The sequence below is a fragment of the Pholcus phalangioides genome, unplaced genomic scaffold (genome assembly GCF_987345545.1).
Source record: "Pholcus phalangioides strain wild (caught in Gottingen) unplaced genomic scaffold, Ppha-v1.0 ptg000007l_1, whole genome shotgun sequence".
Lineage (NCBI taxonomy): Eukaryota > Metazoa > Arthropoda > Arachnida > Araneae > Pholcidae > Pholcus > Pholcus phalangioides.
In genome coordinates this window covers 13,836,286-13,850,273 of record NW_028301600.1, presented here as the reverse complement: position 1 = coordinate 13,850,273, position 13,988 = coordinate 13,836,286, and the positions used below count along the sequence as shown (strand labels likewise).

The following is a 13,988-nucleotide window of genomic DNA, read 5'->3' as shown; positions in this document are numbered from 1 at the left end:
TCTTCTGTATATCTTGCATTCTATTATTGTTCAGTTTATCCACAAAGAAGCTACAAAAAAAGTTAATAAGCCTATGATCACTTGAAGAAAAGTTGTCTCCACCCAAAACGTGTTCAACAATATCCTCGGAACTAGCGAGAATCCAGTCCAAAATAGAAGTACCCTTAGTAGCTTCTGATACCTGCTGATACAAGAACTTATTTAGCACAAACTTAGAAAAATCTCTCATGTTGATCCCTGGCTGATAGGTTCTCTCAATCAATGCCCGGATAATTGAAATCCTCTAATATTACCCTCTTATGTTTACATGTGTGTGAAATTCATTCATGAAGCTTGGAGATATAGTTTGGGCTATCAGACCATCTCTATTTTCGATCAGAATTTGTCAAAGCTCCGTATTCCCACATCTACATCCACTAGTGCAAGGTTTACTGATAGTAAGTGACGCAAGTTGGAATGGTCAGCTATGAACCAACGCCTAAATCTAATAGAAAGCTTTTGGGGGAAGGGTTTATTATCACTTCCTATTTAGTCCCAATGTTCCCAGTTTTCAAGTATTATGTTGTTGAAGTAGCCAATTATGAGAAGTTTGTTTTCTCTGGATTCTATTATATGTCCAGGACATGCCAAAAGTCAAGTTTTTATCAAATTCTGATGTTGCAAATAATTTTTCAGTATGCCCGATCAAGTATTTCCAACGATCAGTGGCAATAACGCAACTGTACGTATTAAAATTATAACGATATCTATATACCTTTAAAAAAAAAAGACGGGCTGTTTTGCTTTTTTTAATTTTTATTAATTTATTTCTGGAGAAAAATTCCATTCAACTGTTATGAAATAACTTTTCTGACGTGGGATTGATGTGTAAAAAAATTGAGATTGAATTTTGGACAATTGATTATTTAATAAAAAAAGATTGTCTGTCTATATACTTCTGCGACAGACTATATTTTACTTTATATAACACATATTTTCACTTTCTTTGATATTAAGTCAATATTTTCTTAAACTTTCTGTTTTAGCGTGATTGGAAGTCATACTTTGATTATATATTGGTGGATGCACGAAAACCTTTGTTTTTTGGAGGAGGAACTACTCTTCGACAGGTTGACACTGTAAGTCTCAAAATATTAAATTATTACTTGTTTACCCCTTTAAGCTGCAATTTAAACTCACTAAAGTTCCCCCCTCAAAATGATAAAAGTTTTTAATGAAGTAGGCTTCCTTTTCTGATTTTCAGCAGGTTTAAACTAAAGGGTATAGGGAAAAGTTTTACAATTGGAAATCAACTTTATAAAATATCTGGGATTGTCAATTTAAAATAAGAGGTTTTTTAGAGATGACATCCTGTCATTGCCACTTCAAGGATTAACCCTATATTATGGTTCATACTCATAAAAATATTTAATTTTTTTTTTTTGCAGAAACAGATTGGTACTGTTTATTACATTTGGTACAGGGTTATTCTGCACCAAAACTTATCTAATGATTCAAAAATAAAATTAAAAAGTTACTAGTAAATTAATTCAGGATGTAAAGGGTTAATGAAGTAATACTGTATTGCAACTGTATAGAGGATAAGACTCCATGCCCACACACACTTATATCATTCTTCCTATTTGTCCCCTCATATCAGTAGATGGGCTCTGGCCATTGGTGCTGGAACCTAAAGGCTATATATCCCAGGAGGGACAGAGCCTGGGTCATGTCTGGTCTGTCGGAACCTAAAGGCTGATGCCATTCGAGACTTTCCCCAATAAATTTTGTAAGGGGCCTCAGCCCCCCCCCCCCAATAATTTGTGAAAAAACAATGCAATACATCTTCCCTCTCCTGCATACACACTTGAATCCCGTATATACGGGACAGCATGAAACTTTCAGCACCCCTATGTTTTTTCATGTTGGCACCTCTGGCAGTAAATTGGTACTGTTTGTTATTTAATCAGTATTTTTAATTGAAATTATACACAATACAGCAATTTAAAAAATTAGATTTTTTAATTAGATAAAATCGTTTATTAAATACAAAATTTACCATTTTCCTTGATTTTATTATCTAAAAACAGATAAAATCTTACTCAGCGAAGTTGAATATCTTTTACTTTGAATTTTATTTCTTATTCCCTCAATTTAGTGTGATTTTACAAATCTCTGAACACATGAAATTTCAACAGCTCTCAAAAAATGGTGCTGACAGGGAATCGAATCTTTATAGATAAAAAAATATTATATTTATATAGCTTTTTCTATTTCTATTGGAATGACACTAAAAGTTAAACTTTCTCAAGTTCCTTTTGAGATTCTCTAATGCCAGGGTTCCCAAACTGCGCTCTGCCAAAGATTTCTTAGTCCTCCTTTGAAGAGATTGGAAAATAAGTAAATCATTTTTTCCTAAGGATTTCAAAAATTTACGTTTATATTAGGTTAAAGCTGGGAGCTTTTTTTTTTTTTTAATCAATGAAAGCAAATGTTTTTAATATGATGAAATGAATTTCAGCAAAAATCTGAGGTTTGTTTTTGAACTAAACTGTATTTTTATTCGTCCAGTCGGCCAAAAATTTCCTTAGTTATTTCTTCCCAGGTTGAGCCCATGCGTTAAGATGGCTGTGCATCATTGAATCATGATGAACTTGTATAATTTTAATCTGGCATGTTAGATCATAGTTTCATGTGTGTTCCGCCATATTTTAAGCCTCCCAACAGCCAATTATAGTTAAATGGGACTAGTTATTCCATGCTATTTGCTCTTAATTACAGAATAGTCTATTCACTATGCTAGCTTATAGCTCCTAGAAATGCCCATTATAAGAGCATTACTCTGTCTCAGAAAAACGTTCAGTACGATGACTTGCTTTCAGCAAAGGTACCCTTATGAGTTTACATCTCCTGAATCCCATACGGTGAAGTGTGCATAGCACGGTTCACATACAGACTATCCCACTGTATTCCTCATTCAGCTGGGTGGTAATCTGATTTAAATATCTGACCTCGATAACATACGATCCACTTGATCCATACAATGTCCATAAAAAATATTTATGGTTGTCATATATATATAGGTCTGGAGAAGCAAAATGGCGCGACAAAAATACAATTAAAACAATCAATGAGAAAAACCAGTTGAAAATATGCACAAACAACCAGGGCCGCAACAAAACAAATATATCAAAAAATAGTACAAAAAATCAGCGAAAATATTATGTAAACAAGTTCACCAAATGTTCATTAGAAAACATGTCATTACCACTAATTGGTTTTGCAGTTTTAAGCTAATCAAGCTATTATCTCGGGAACCGAACGTGACTCAGACATATGACCATTTTAAATATTCGGCCAAAACATATATATGCATTAAAAATTATAAAATTCAAGCAGAAGGAATAAATTTAATTGTTCAAAGTTTTCTGCCTTAATCAATACTAAGGTGGCCACAGAGAGTATGCCTTGGTAGAACCTTAATAACTTTCACATTTATGAACCGATTTGATCCACAAAAGTTTAAAACTGTTCAATAAGGATCGGCCGACAGTTCCATCACAAACAATTGAAGGGTTGTCACGCAAATTAAAAAGTTATATAATGTCGAATGTCAAAGTACTTACAAATTACGGCTCCCGCAAAAATCCAAAATGAATACACAGAAACACTACACTTCTCAAACAATTAATTAAAAAATACATCCTGAAGCCGGCTGATCACAAGATTAGAACAGGAGACACACAAGAGTTGGGACTATCCTGGGTGCCCTCCTCTTGAAAAAAAAAAAAAAAAAAATTCACAACGTCACGAATATGATAGCGTTCCAAAACACAAAAACAGAAAGAAGAAATTTGATGAAATTACACAACAGTATTCCCTACGGCCGTTGCGCTGGCCACTCGGGTAAGGCTACCGAGCCTACAACATTTGGGGTCGGCTACCAGACTTGAAGTTTCTCGTGGCACGGAGCTCTGAAAAAACGTTACCGGCCTGTTTGAAGTCTAAGGCGCAACTTTATTCTCGACTTATCCGTCAAACAAAGCGGAAATCGTGGAGGGAAATTTGTAGCGCAGCCACAGACCCATATGGCACTTTTTACAAAGCAACAGTTAAACAGTCGTCACTCTCACCCCAAATTTTCTTCCAGAAAAATATTGAAGGAAACATTTCAGTCAAGGAACAAGCCAAGCGCCAACTCGAAGAATTCTTCCCATCAAATTCTGATTCTTCTCCTGTACAGGTCTGCGCCGCGTCATCATCTCTATGCCCAGACAACAAAAAGATCAAATTTTCGGAATTGTGGCATATCGCCTCGCATCTAAATAAGAAAAAGGCCCCAGGAATTGATGCCATCAACAATGTGGTCATGCAAGCACTCCTGAAAAAATTTCCTGATGTCTTTCTTTCTCTCTTCAATAAATGCCTGGATCTCGGCCACTTTCCTCTTCATTTCAAAATAAGTAACGTCTTATTCTTTTTGAAAAGGATAGAGACCCTACGAAAACCAAATCCTTCAGACCAATCCACCTTCTGTCCACTTTTGGAAAGCTGTTGGAGAAAGTCGTATGCCAAAGAGTCTCCTACTTTCTGGATAAACACGATGTTTTCAGCCCTCTACAGTATGGTTTTCGCCACGGGAAATCTGCTGAACATGCGCTACTGGCAATCACCAACAAAATACAGAGACAGAAAAAGAAAAAACATAATTATCACAATTGACATCCAGGGTGCATTCGACAACATCAATCACGATATTCTTGTTTCTAAATTAATGAACTTGCCAATCCCTTCAAATCTTGCTAGATTTCTTTTCAGCCTTCTACAAGAAAGGATGGTCCAAATGAACACTTCTCAAGGACCGGTTCGCCATAAGATGACAAGGGGATGTCCTCAGGGCTCTTGCTCAGGTCCCCTTCTTTGGAATCTGTTTATAAATGACATTCTTTCCATCTCCTGGCCTAATAATGTTCGGGTCCAGGCCTACGCTGACGACATCACAGTTATGGTCTCGGGACCGACAGTGGAAAGGACGGGTAACTTAGCATCCTCGATCCTCAACACAATAAATCATTGGCTTGGGGAACATAAGCTGGAGATGGCAATGGAGAAAACTAGATTCATGTGGATCTCCCCGAAACGACCTCCGTCCATTAGACTTGGCGAACAATTCATCAAGAGAAGTTCAAACATCAAGATTCTTGGAGTCGTTTTTGATGACAAATGTAATTGGTACGAACACATATCGAAAATCTCATTAAGGATCAATGCACTTCTCCCTCGATTCTGGTGCTCCACTGGCAAGAACTGGGGCATCAGTGTTAGAATGCGCAGAATATTATATTTAACTGTTGCACAGCGGATAATAGCATATGGTGCCACTGCATGGGGAGGTAAACTTACGGAGGAGCAAGGTAGAAGACTTGATTCCATCCAGAGAGGTTGCCTATTATATATTCTGAAAGCATACTCCACCTCACCCACAAATGCATTACAGGTTCTAGCCGGCTTACCCCCACTGCGCTTGGTTTTGAAGCTAAAAAGGGTCTACTACTCAGAAACAAACAAAATATCGAGCTTCAGGATGGCACCAACATCAGTTCTTCCCAGCTCCAGACCAAGACAACAGGTTGGACTCATCACCCAGCGGATTATCCACAAGAAGAACAGATCTCCACTGCACCTGCAAAAATAGGGCAGGAGAATACCGACCTTAACATCTTCACGGACGGTTCAAAATCAGAAAACGGCGTGGCTGCAGCCTTCATCATACTTAAAGGAGGTATGGAAATCTACAAATGGTCATGTAAATTAAATGACTCAAATACTGTGTTCCAATCGGAGCTTTTTGCAATTCATATGGCCGTCCAAAAGGCTCTAGAATGTAAAAAACCAGTGAATATATACACTGACTCTCTGTCATCCATATTTGCCATCAAAGACCCATTATCTCAACATCGTACGGCCCGACAAATCCGTGAAGTTCTATGTGACAATCCACATATTAAAATTGCTTGGGTGAAAGCCCATGAGGGCACATATGGTAATGAACGGGCCGATCAACTGGCCAAATCAGCGACGACCAGAGCTTCACCAGATTTCACGATATTTCTCCCCGTGTCATGGGCAACCAACATTCTTCATGAAGAAATGATGACCAAATGGCAGCATCGATGGTCTAACGAGAGAAAGACTGGTCGCAAAATTTTCGCTCTGCTCCCCACCGTTAACTGCAAGCTTAGGAAATGGACTAGGGAAATGATCCTCTTCTTTTCCGAACACGGTCCATTTCCCGCCTACCTTGCCAGGTTCCACAAGAGAACAGAAAAGTGCAAATGCGGGGAGGAGGGCACATCGTACCATTACGCGACCACTTGCCCTTTGACCGCGAATCTACACATCCGGGTCCAGGCAAATGATGTTCAATCGTGGATGACTTCAGTGCTTAATACCTCTGGTCTCCACGATCAAATTAAAATGCTCATCAATCAACTTGAAAATAATCAAGACTCTTTCATCCATCCTAGACCAGTGACTGGTATTGTAGAGGGTCATGATGTAGGTGATTCTTGCTCAGACTCAGATTACGAACCATAAACTTTTCATTCTTTCATCGAACAACGAGGTTTCACATGAATTCCCATTGTCAACTCTTAGTGAAATTAGAACAATGATGTTCTTCAGATTTCCGTTGCCTTTCTTATACTTTTTCACATATTCATGTATCTTTTCTATGTATGTTTGTATGTATCTATGTATCTTTTCTTGTAATCTTTTCTATGTATTTGCATTTACTCACATGTATCCATATATATATTTGTAAGCTCTACGATCTACTGTAGTGAACCATGAATTACCACAACGCTGGTTTTGTTCTGGAATGCATTTTGGACTGTGATGTTTTGTGAGACTATTTTGTGTCTAGTCTCTCGAATTCCCACTGCTCTGTAATCCTGGATATTCATCGGATGGACTGTGATGTTTCATGGGAATATTTTTCACCATATCACTGTATATATATATATATATATATATATATATATATATATATATATATATTTTTTCTCTTCTGTCCCGCTCATTTAACAGAACTGCGATGTTTGTCATGTTCTTTCCTGACAATTTCCACTTGATGTTAAGCACTTGCTGTCATTTTTGTTCAGTGCTTCCATGTGCCATGTATGCATGTTTTCTTTCAGGTGGCAAAGAAGCTGAAGCGAGTGATTGGGAACCGAGATCCCAAGGGTCCATCTGCGGATGGATTGGTGGGGACGGAGTGCGGTGTTGGCATGGACGGGCGTGGGCTGCCGGAGGGGGACGGACGTTTGGTTCCGTTCTGTTGCTCCTTTGGGCGATGAGTGGCGGACGGGGGTGTTCCCTCGTGGACTGGGGGAGCCGAGTGCCTCGGAATGTTTTTGCTGGGTCGGAGATCTGGCGGGCGGTCCACCTGTACTCCTTCTTGACCATCGGAGGTTTCCGGGAGCTTCCCGGAGTGTGGCTGCTTGGGATGGAGTGGGGTCCCGGCGGCTTGCGAGTCGGGGGATGTTCGCCGGGCCCGGATGTCAGGAGAGTTCTTCCAGCATGGCCCAGCCGCAAGGTAATCCGCTTATATCCCGCAAGGGACAGAGCGGGGGCCATGTTTGGTGTTAAAAAAAAAATATATATATATATATATTTTTTTTTTAAGTATGGATAGCTTCTCAATTTACCCCAACATATTATCATATTTCTTTTTAAATGTGTCAATTGTGTTAGAATTCATGACCCCCAGAGGTAAACTATTCCATTTATTCACAACCCTATTAGAGAAAAACTCCCTGCAACACCACAACCTAGAATTATCCCTTAACAATCAATAATGGTGTTCTCTTGTCTAAGCAGTTGATTGATGTATTAATAACTCGTGGTCCATTTTATCCATCCCGTTGAAAATTTTAAACACTTCAATCATAACCCCCAACACCTGCGCTCTTCTAATGTAAACATTTTGAAAAAAAATCAAGTCTCTCTTCATAGCTTAAGTCCCGTCTGCTATGCTATCAAGAGCAGGTATGGCTCTTCTCTGCATCCTCTCGACCAAGTCAATGTCCCTCTGTAAGTATGGTCTCCAAAAATGGCGTATGTGGCATATCGTTGTCTTTCAAGCAAACATCAATATATATGTAAAACTGACTGTATGAAGAGATATTGATGTATGATGATGATATGGTGTTCGACAACCACATTTTTGAGGCCATCTTTTTCCAGCCACCTCGTTGGGCATTTTGTATTTGTATTTAAGAAAAGAAAATTCATCTCTGCCCTCATGGAGACTCCAACTCCAGTCTCTCGTATGCTAGATCAGTGCTCTGCAACTAAGCTATGAAAAAAATAATAATATTCCCTCTTTGGAGTGTACATATATGCTGGAAGGTGGTCTTAACATCAATATCCCTTCACACAACCAGTTGTCTCTATATATTGTATTAACAAAGCAGAGGACATCTTTTTCTCCATAAGCGCCAATAAGTCCAGTTATGATATTTTGTCAATATTAAAAAATATTTGAAAGATTTCTAACTTCTACAGTAGGTATACTGATGTTTAGATAACTGGTTTGTGGTTCATAACTGTTAATAAATAATTGATAGGAATTTCTAATCAATTGCAGTAGTCCATTTAAAGGTTTCCTATAGACTTCGTGACTTTTGCTTGTATGCTCAGGGACAGATGTATGGGGGGGATCACCCCAACAAGCGAAATGCAATAATTCATGACATTTTCAGAAATTCTATATGATAATATTGCAACAACAAATTAAACAACACTTTGGCTAAAAAATTGATAAAACCGGGACATTTTTAAAAAAAGTGGGGATGGAGAGAAAAAAAAACGAGACTCATGGAAAATACGAGACACAATGCCAAGACATGGTCACACCATGCTGAGACTAATCTTTTAAGTGATTTATGAAACCACCCCTCCCAACAGTGAGCTCTAGATCTGCTCCTGTGTATGCCTATGATATGAAATGCTAGAACCAGAGGTGCCAACATGAAAAAACATAGGGGTGCTGAAAGTTTCATGCTGTCCCGTATATACGGGACTCAAGTGTGTATGCAGGAGAGGGAAGATGTATTGCATTGTTTTGTCACAAATTATTGGGGGGGCTCAGGCCCCTTACAAAATTTATTGGGGAAAGGCTCGAATGGCATCAGCCTTTAGGTTCTTACAGACCAGACACGACCCAGGCTCTGTCCCTCCTGGGATATATAGCCTTTAGGTTCCAGCACCAATGGCCAGAGCCCATCTACTGATATGAGGAGACAAATAGGAAGAATGATATAAGTGTGTTTGGGCATGGAGTCTTATCCTCTATACAGTTGCAATACAGTATTACTTCATTAACCCTTTACATCCTGAACTAATTTACTAGTAACTTTTTAATTTTATTTTTGAATCATTAGATAAGTTTTGGTGCAGAATAACCCTAGGAAAAAAGAGTAAAATACTTTTTACAGTGTTTTAGTGATTATTATGCAGCTGGTACTTAGAAGTAGCAACAGGAATATGGATAATATGTAGGGGGAAAATATTCAAACACACGTTTTTATTTACACTATTTGCACTACTCGAGATGATACTTCTGAAAACAATTCTTTTGTTTATTACAACAGAATGTAGAAATACATTGCAAAATGAACATTTTCAGTGAGGTTTGGACTGTTTCAAATGGAGCACATCTCACATCTTCCGCTCTGCTGAACAAATGTAGGCCAATGAGCTCCCAGATTCTGTTTCCCCATGTCTTTGGGTACAGAAAAGTTACTCTTCTTTCTCTTACTAGGTTATTAGTTCTGTTGCCAGGTTTCTTCAAAACTTCAATAGTGAAATTTCGCCATGTATTTATGTATTTATTTATAAATGATATGGCATTTCAAACTTCATGAAGAAATGGTGGCACAGACTGTTGTCTGTGCCACCATTTCTTTGACTTTCTGTCCCTGTCATACAGTGAGTGCAGCATATCTGCCTTGTCTACTCCGCCAATTGATGAATATCATAGGTGCTACAACATCTTTTTTCATCCTATCTCGATCTCGACGGCTCAATGTAGTTGCCTCAATAAAAATCATCCCCATTATTTTGTTTTCCATGTTAAAGTAATGTTTATTACAAGGGAAAAAATTACTCTCATTACCCGACGGTACTTTACAGTACCGGAATACATTTTTGATCTTAAGATAGAAAATAAAATAGTAATTTTGAAATAAATGTAGGGAATGCTTACCTGTACAATATAGAAGAAAATAAAAAATAATAGCACCAATATATATATATAAACTGGTAATTAGTCACTGAAATTCCCTCAAATAAACAACACGCAAATCAATTATACTGTAAAACTTCTTTCTAATGCTACATGGCAAAGATAAAATGTCCACAGCAAAAAGTAGAAGAATTTCTGTTTTTAGCTGCTATCCACTGCCTGCTGTCAAAACTACACTTATCGTGTCTTTGTAGATGCCATCAGTAAAAGTTGTCATGTTACGAAGATATAAAAGTTCAGGGCCGCAACTGGGGGAAACAGGTGGGTCTGGTGCCCCGGGCACCGAACCAGGAGGGGCTCTGAATTCATCCTTTAACTGCTTCCTCTACATGGAAGGGGCACCAAAATTCTGGCTTGTCCCAGGTGACAAAGTATCTAGTTGCGGCCCTGTTAACGTTTAATTAAAGTTGTACTTTCAAGTACCATCAGGATGTAAATGGTTAAGAAAGAAAAATATTCTTTCATCATTATGGCTTATATTTGCCCACATAAGAAATGTTGAAAGAATTTCACATCTTTGATAAATTTTCAATCAGAGAGGAGGTAATGAAGCATCTTAATCCCATTTATAAACAAGCATAATAAAATAAAATTTTTACAGTGTATTTGCAAAAAACCTAGAATTTTATTAGATAGAAATACAACTTGACAATACTCAACTTAGTTATGGGAAAAAATTGACTTCATTTGAAAATAAACCTTCATAAATTGTTTATTTGGATATAAAATGTTTTTCATTGTCCCCACCAACTCCCAGCTCTTGATTGTAAAAGGAAGCAATAAGCACAGGGTGTCTTATTTGTCGTAACCTTGCTTTTTTGGTTTTTTTACATAAATAAAATAGCCAATCTATAATAATAATTTAGTATAGTTTGATTCATTTTGGCCTATGGGATGGATAGTGATATCAAAGGAAATGGGGGTAATTGATCACTGATGGCCATATTCTCTTTAATATGACCAATTTCAATCACTTGAAAGAAACATTTGTCACGCAGGTGAAAATTTGGCACAGACTATTACTACTAATATGCTAGGGAAACAGCGTATTTTAACCCAAAATAAGAAGAGAACAACAGCTACACGCCTTTTAGAATTGTATGAAGTTCCTTCTTCAGTGGCCAGAAAAATAGTCTCGTCCATAGCCCAAGATTGCTGGTCCTTTGACCATAAATTTGACTTTTCATCAGCCAAAATTATAGAAAAATGCCCCTCACTGTTTGACTTAGACTTCTACGAATCATTCCACATCTACAAAAGCTCAAACCAACTGGTCAATGTATTAACTAGCACACCACTTTTCCCAAAAATCTGGCAAAAGTTTCTACAATAATTTTTTTCTCCATCACTATCACGTTCTCATCTATGATTGGCTCCACTGTTTGTCTTTTTTCCTCTTATGTTGCCGGTCATTTCATTTCAACTCTTTGTCTTGAACAGCAGGTTCTGCTGTATGGAGTATTTGCCTTTTTGCTATCTTTCTATTTTTCTTGATTACTGAAGACTACTTCATACAGTTGGGAAACGCGTCTAGCAGTTGTTTTGGGTTAACATACGATGTTTCCCTAATATATTGTCTCACCCAAAAGATAATTTATTTCTATTACTATACTGAACTGCGCATGCACCTTATAAACTTTCCTGTAAGGAAAATCTAATGAACTGGTGCATGTCCAAATGTACCTTGTATCTAACATGAAGTTTGTTTCTGAAAAATACTTGTGTTATGTGTTCAAAAAGTGCCTACATCTGTCTTCTGAATTCAAAAGCAATAATGTGGCACATTATTTTTTGCTGTTTGTATTATGCATGGATTTTGAATATTGTAAGCCTGATTGCTCTCTGTCAAGAGACTTTTTTTAAGTGGAGATGATGAAATTATTACCGCAGAACAAAGAGTTAATTGGATACTTTAAACTTATGGAGCATCATGTTCAAGTATTATTTGCATACTAATTATAAAAACTTTCAGCACTTCATTTGACATTATGATATCTCTTTTTGTAGATCAAAATAATTTGCATATAATTTCATTATCCTTAGTTCATTTTGTTTTGTTAGCCTTTCTCAAATGTATATGGGCAATTGTTTTTCATAAATAACAACTCAAACGTTTCACATTTCAATCTCAAATTTTTTATATATGCATATCGTGTCAGTAAAGTAATTGCACAACAGTTGAACAGAATTTTGGTCAAGAACTAAATTAATGAAAATTTAAAAATGAAGCACAGAGTGTCTTATTATAGACATCAGTATATTCAAATATTTAAAGTTTAACAGTTGTGCCATTGGCACAAACTGTTTCAAATATTTCATCAGGCATGCTGAGAAATCATTTGCCACATCAGACCTACAGGTGGAAACTTGGCCTCACCTGGTCTTATAAGAACAGGATCCATAGAAAACCAACTTTTCTGAATTTACTGTTTAAATGCACTGATATTTGAAAAATTGCAACTATGAGTATAAATATGACATGATAGTAAACCCCAAAGATTTTCTATTGGGTTAAAGTGTGGGCTCGTGGCTGGCCATTCTAACTCACGTACCTTGTTAACAGTATGCTACACACAGATGGATGTAGATATGTGAATGGGGCCATTAATCTGTTGAAACAAACAACAATGACCCCCACCCCCATCATGCTACCAACTGGAAGTAGAGGGGTTCCAAGAATGTTGTGATAGTCTTCAGACTTCTGTAGACCATAGAGAAAACCAGTACCAGTCATTCTCTATTGAATCCAAACGCTCCTCGGTTGTAGAAAGTATGAGATTTGTGTCTGAAGTCATGCCACTAATAAGCTCAGCCATCAGGTAAATCTAGATTGAACTTTTTTTGCCCTAAAGACTTCATTGAATCATTCATCTCTCCAATTCTTGTCTTTCTGAACTGAGCCAATTGATCATCTTTGTGGTGTTCTTCAGGAAAGGCCTACATTGCATGTTTCAAAATACATTCCAGTCGTTGCACTGCAGGAGGTGATGAACAGTGCCTTTTGATACAGGAATTGATGAACTTTGTGAAATTTGCCTCACAGACAATTCTTGGTTAGATAATAAATGCAAATTCTCTATCCATCTGAGTTGTTTGTTATTTTCAATCTACCTTAACTTGCAATCTCACTTCTACGCTACCACTTTTAGATAATAACTTATACATACTGGTATAACTTAACTATATACACTGGTGAAATAAATTAAAAGAATTTGCATATTTTATCGAATTTCATGAAAGAACTGAAATGAATGTAAAACCACTGCTTCTAGACAAAAATGCAAATCTTGTACGTCAAATACGTAAGCGTACACGTGTGTGTAGGCGGAGCCAGTAGAGAAACAGGCTTTATAAGCGCGCGTAAGTTAAGACACATTTCGTTCTCTAGCACACCTCGGCAAATTTCTTGGTGTTATTTTGCAACAATCAGTTAATTTCAAATTGTAACAGTAAAAATGAGTAACCGCCAACGTATAGATGATGGAATGAGATGGCGAATTGTGGGGAGGCTAGAAGCAGGCCAATCTCAAGTCCAAATTTCTAGAGAGTTCAATTCAACGCCCAGCGTCGTGTGTAACTTATGGAAACAGTTCCAGGATACCGGATCCATCGAGAGAAAGCCTGGGCAAGGTCTTCCAAGAGCCATGACAGCCAGAGAAGATCGCCATTTGTCGATTATAGCGAGGCGTAACAGGAGTGC

The 13,988-nt window shown here is 37.5% G+C and overlaps 1 protein-coding gene across 7 annotated transcripts in view; it reads left to right on the top strand.

The window, feature by feature from the left end:
- Nt5b (5' nucleotidase B) overlaps nucleotides 1-13,988 on the top strand; it is a 294,946-nt gene that overhangs the window by 192,089 nt on the left and 88,869 nt on the right. For all 7 annotated transcript variants that reach the window (XM_089232682.1, XM_089232683.1, XM_089232686.1 and 4 more), the window contains one exon: nucleotides 1,026-1,118. In XM_089232682.1, coding sequence (XP_089088808.1) covers nucleotides 1,026-1,118 — 93 coding nt within the window. The remainder of the gene's footprint in view (nucleotides 1-1,025; nucleotides 1,119-13,988) is intronic.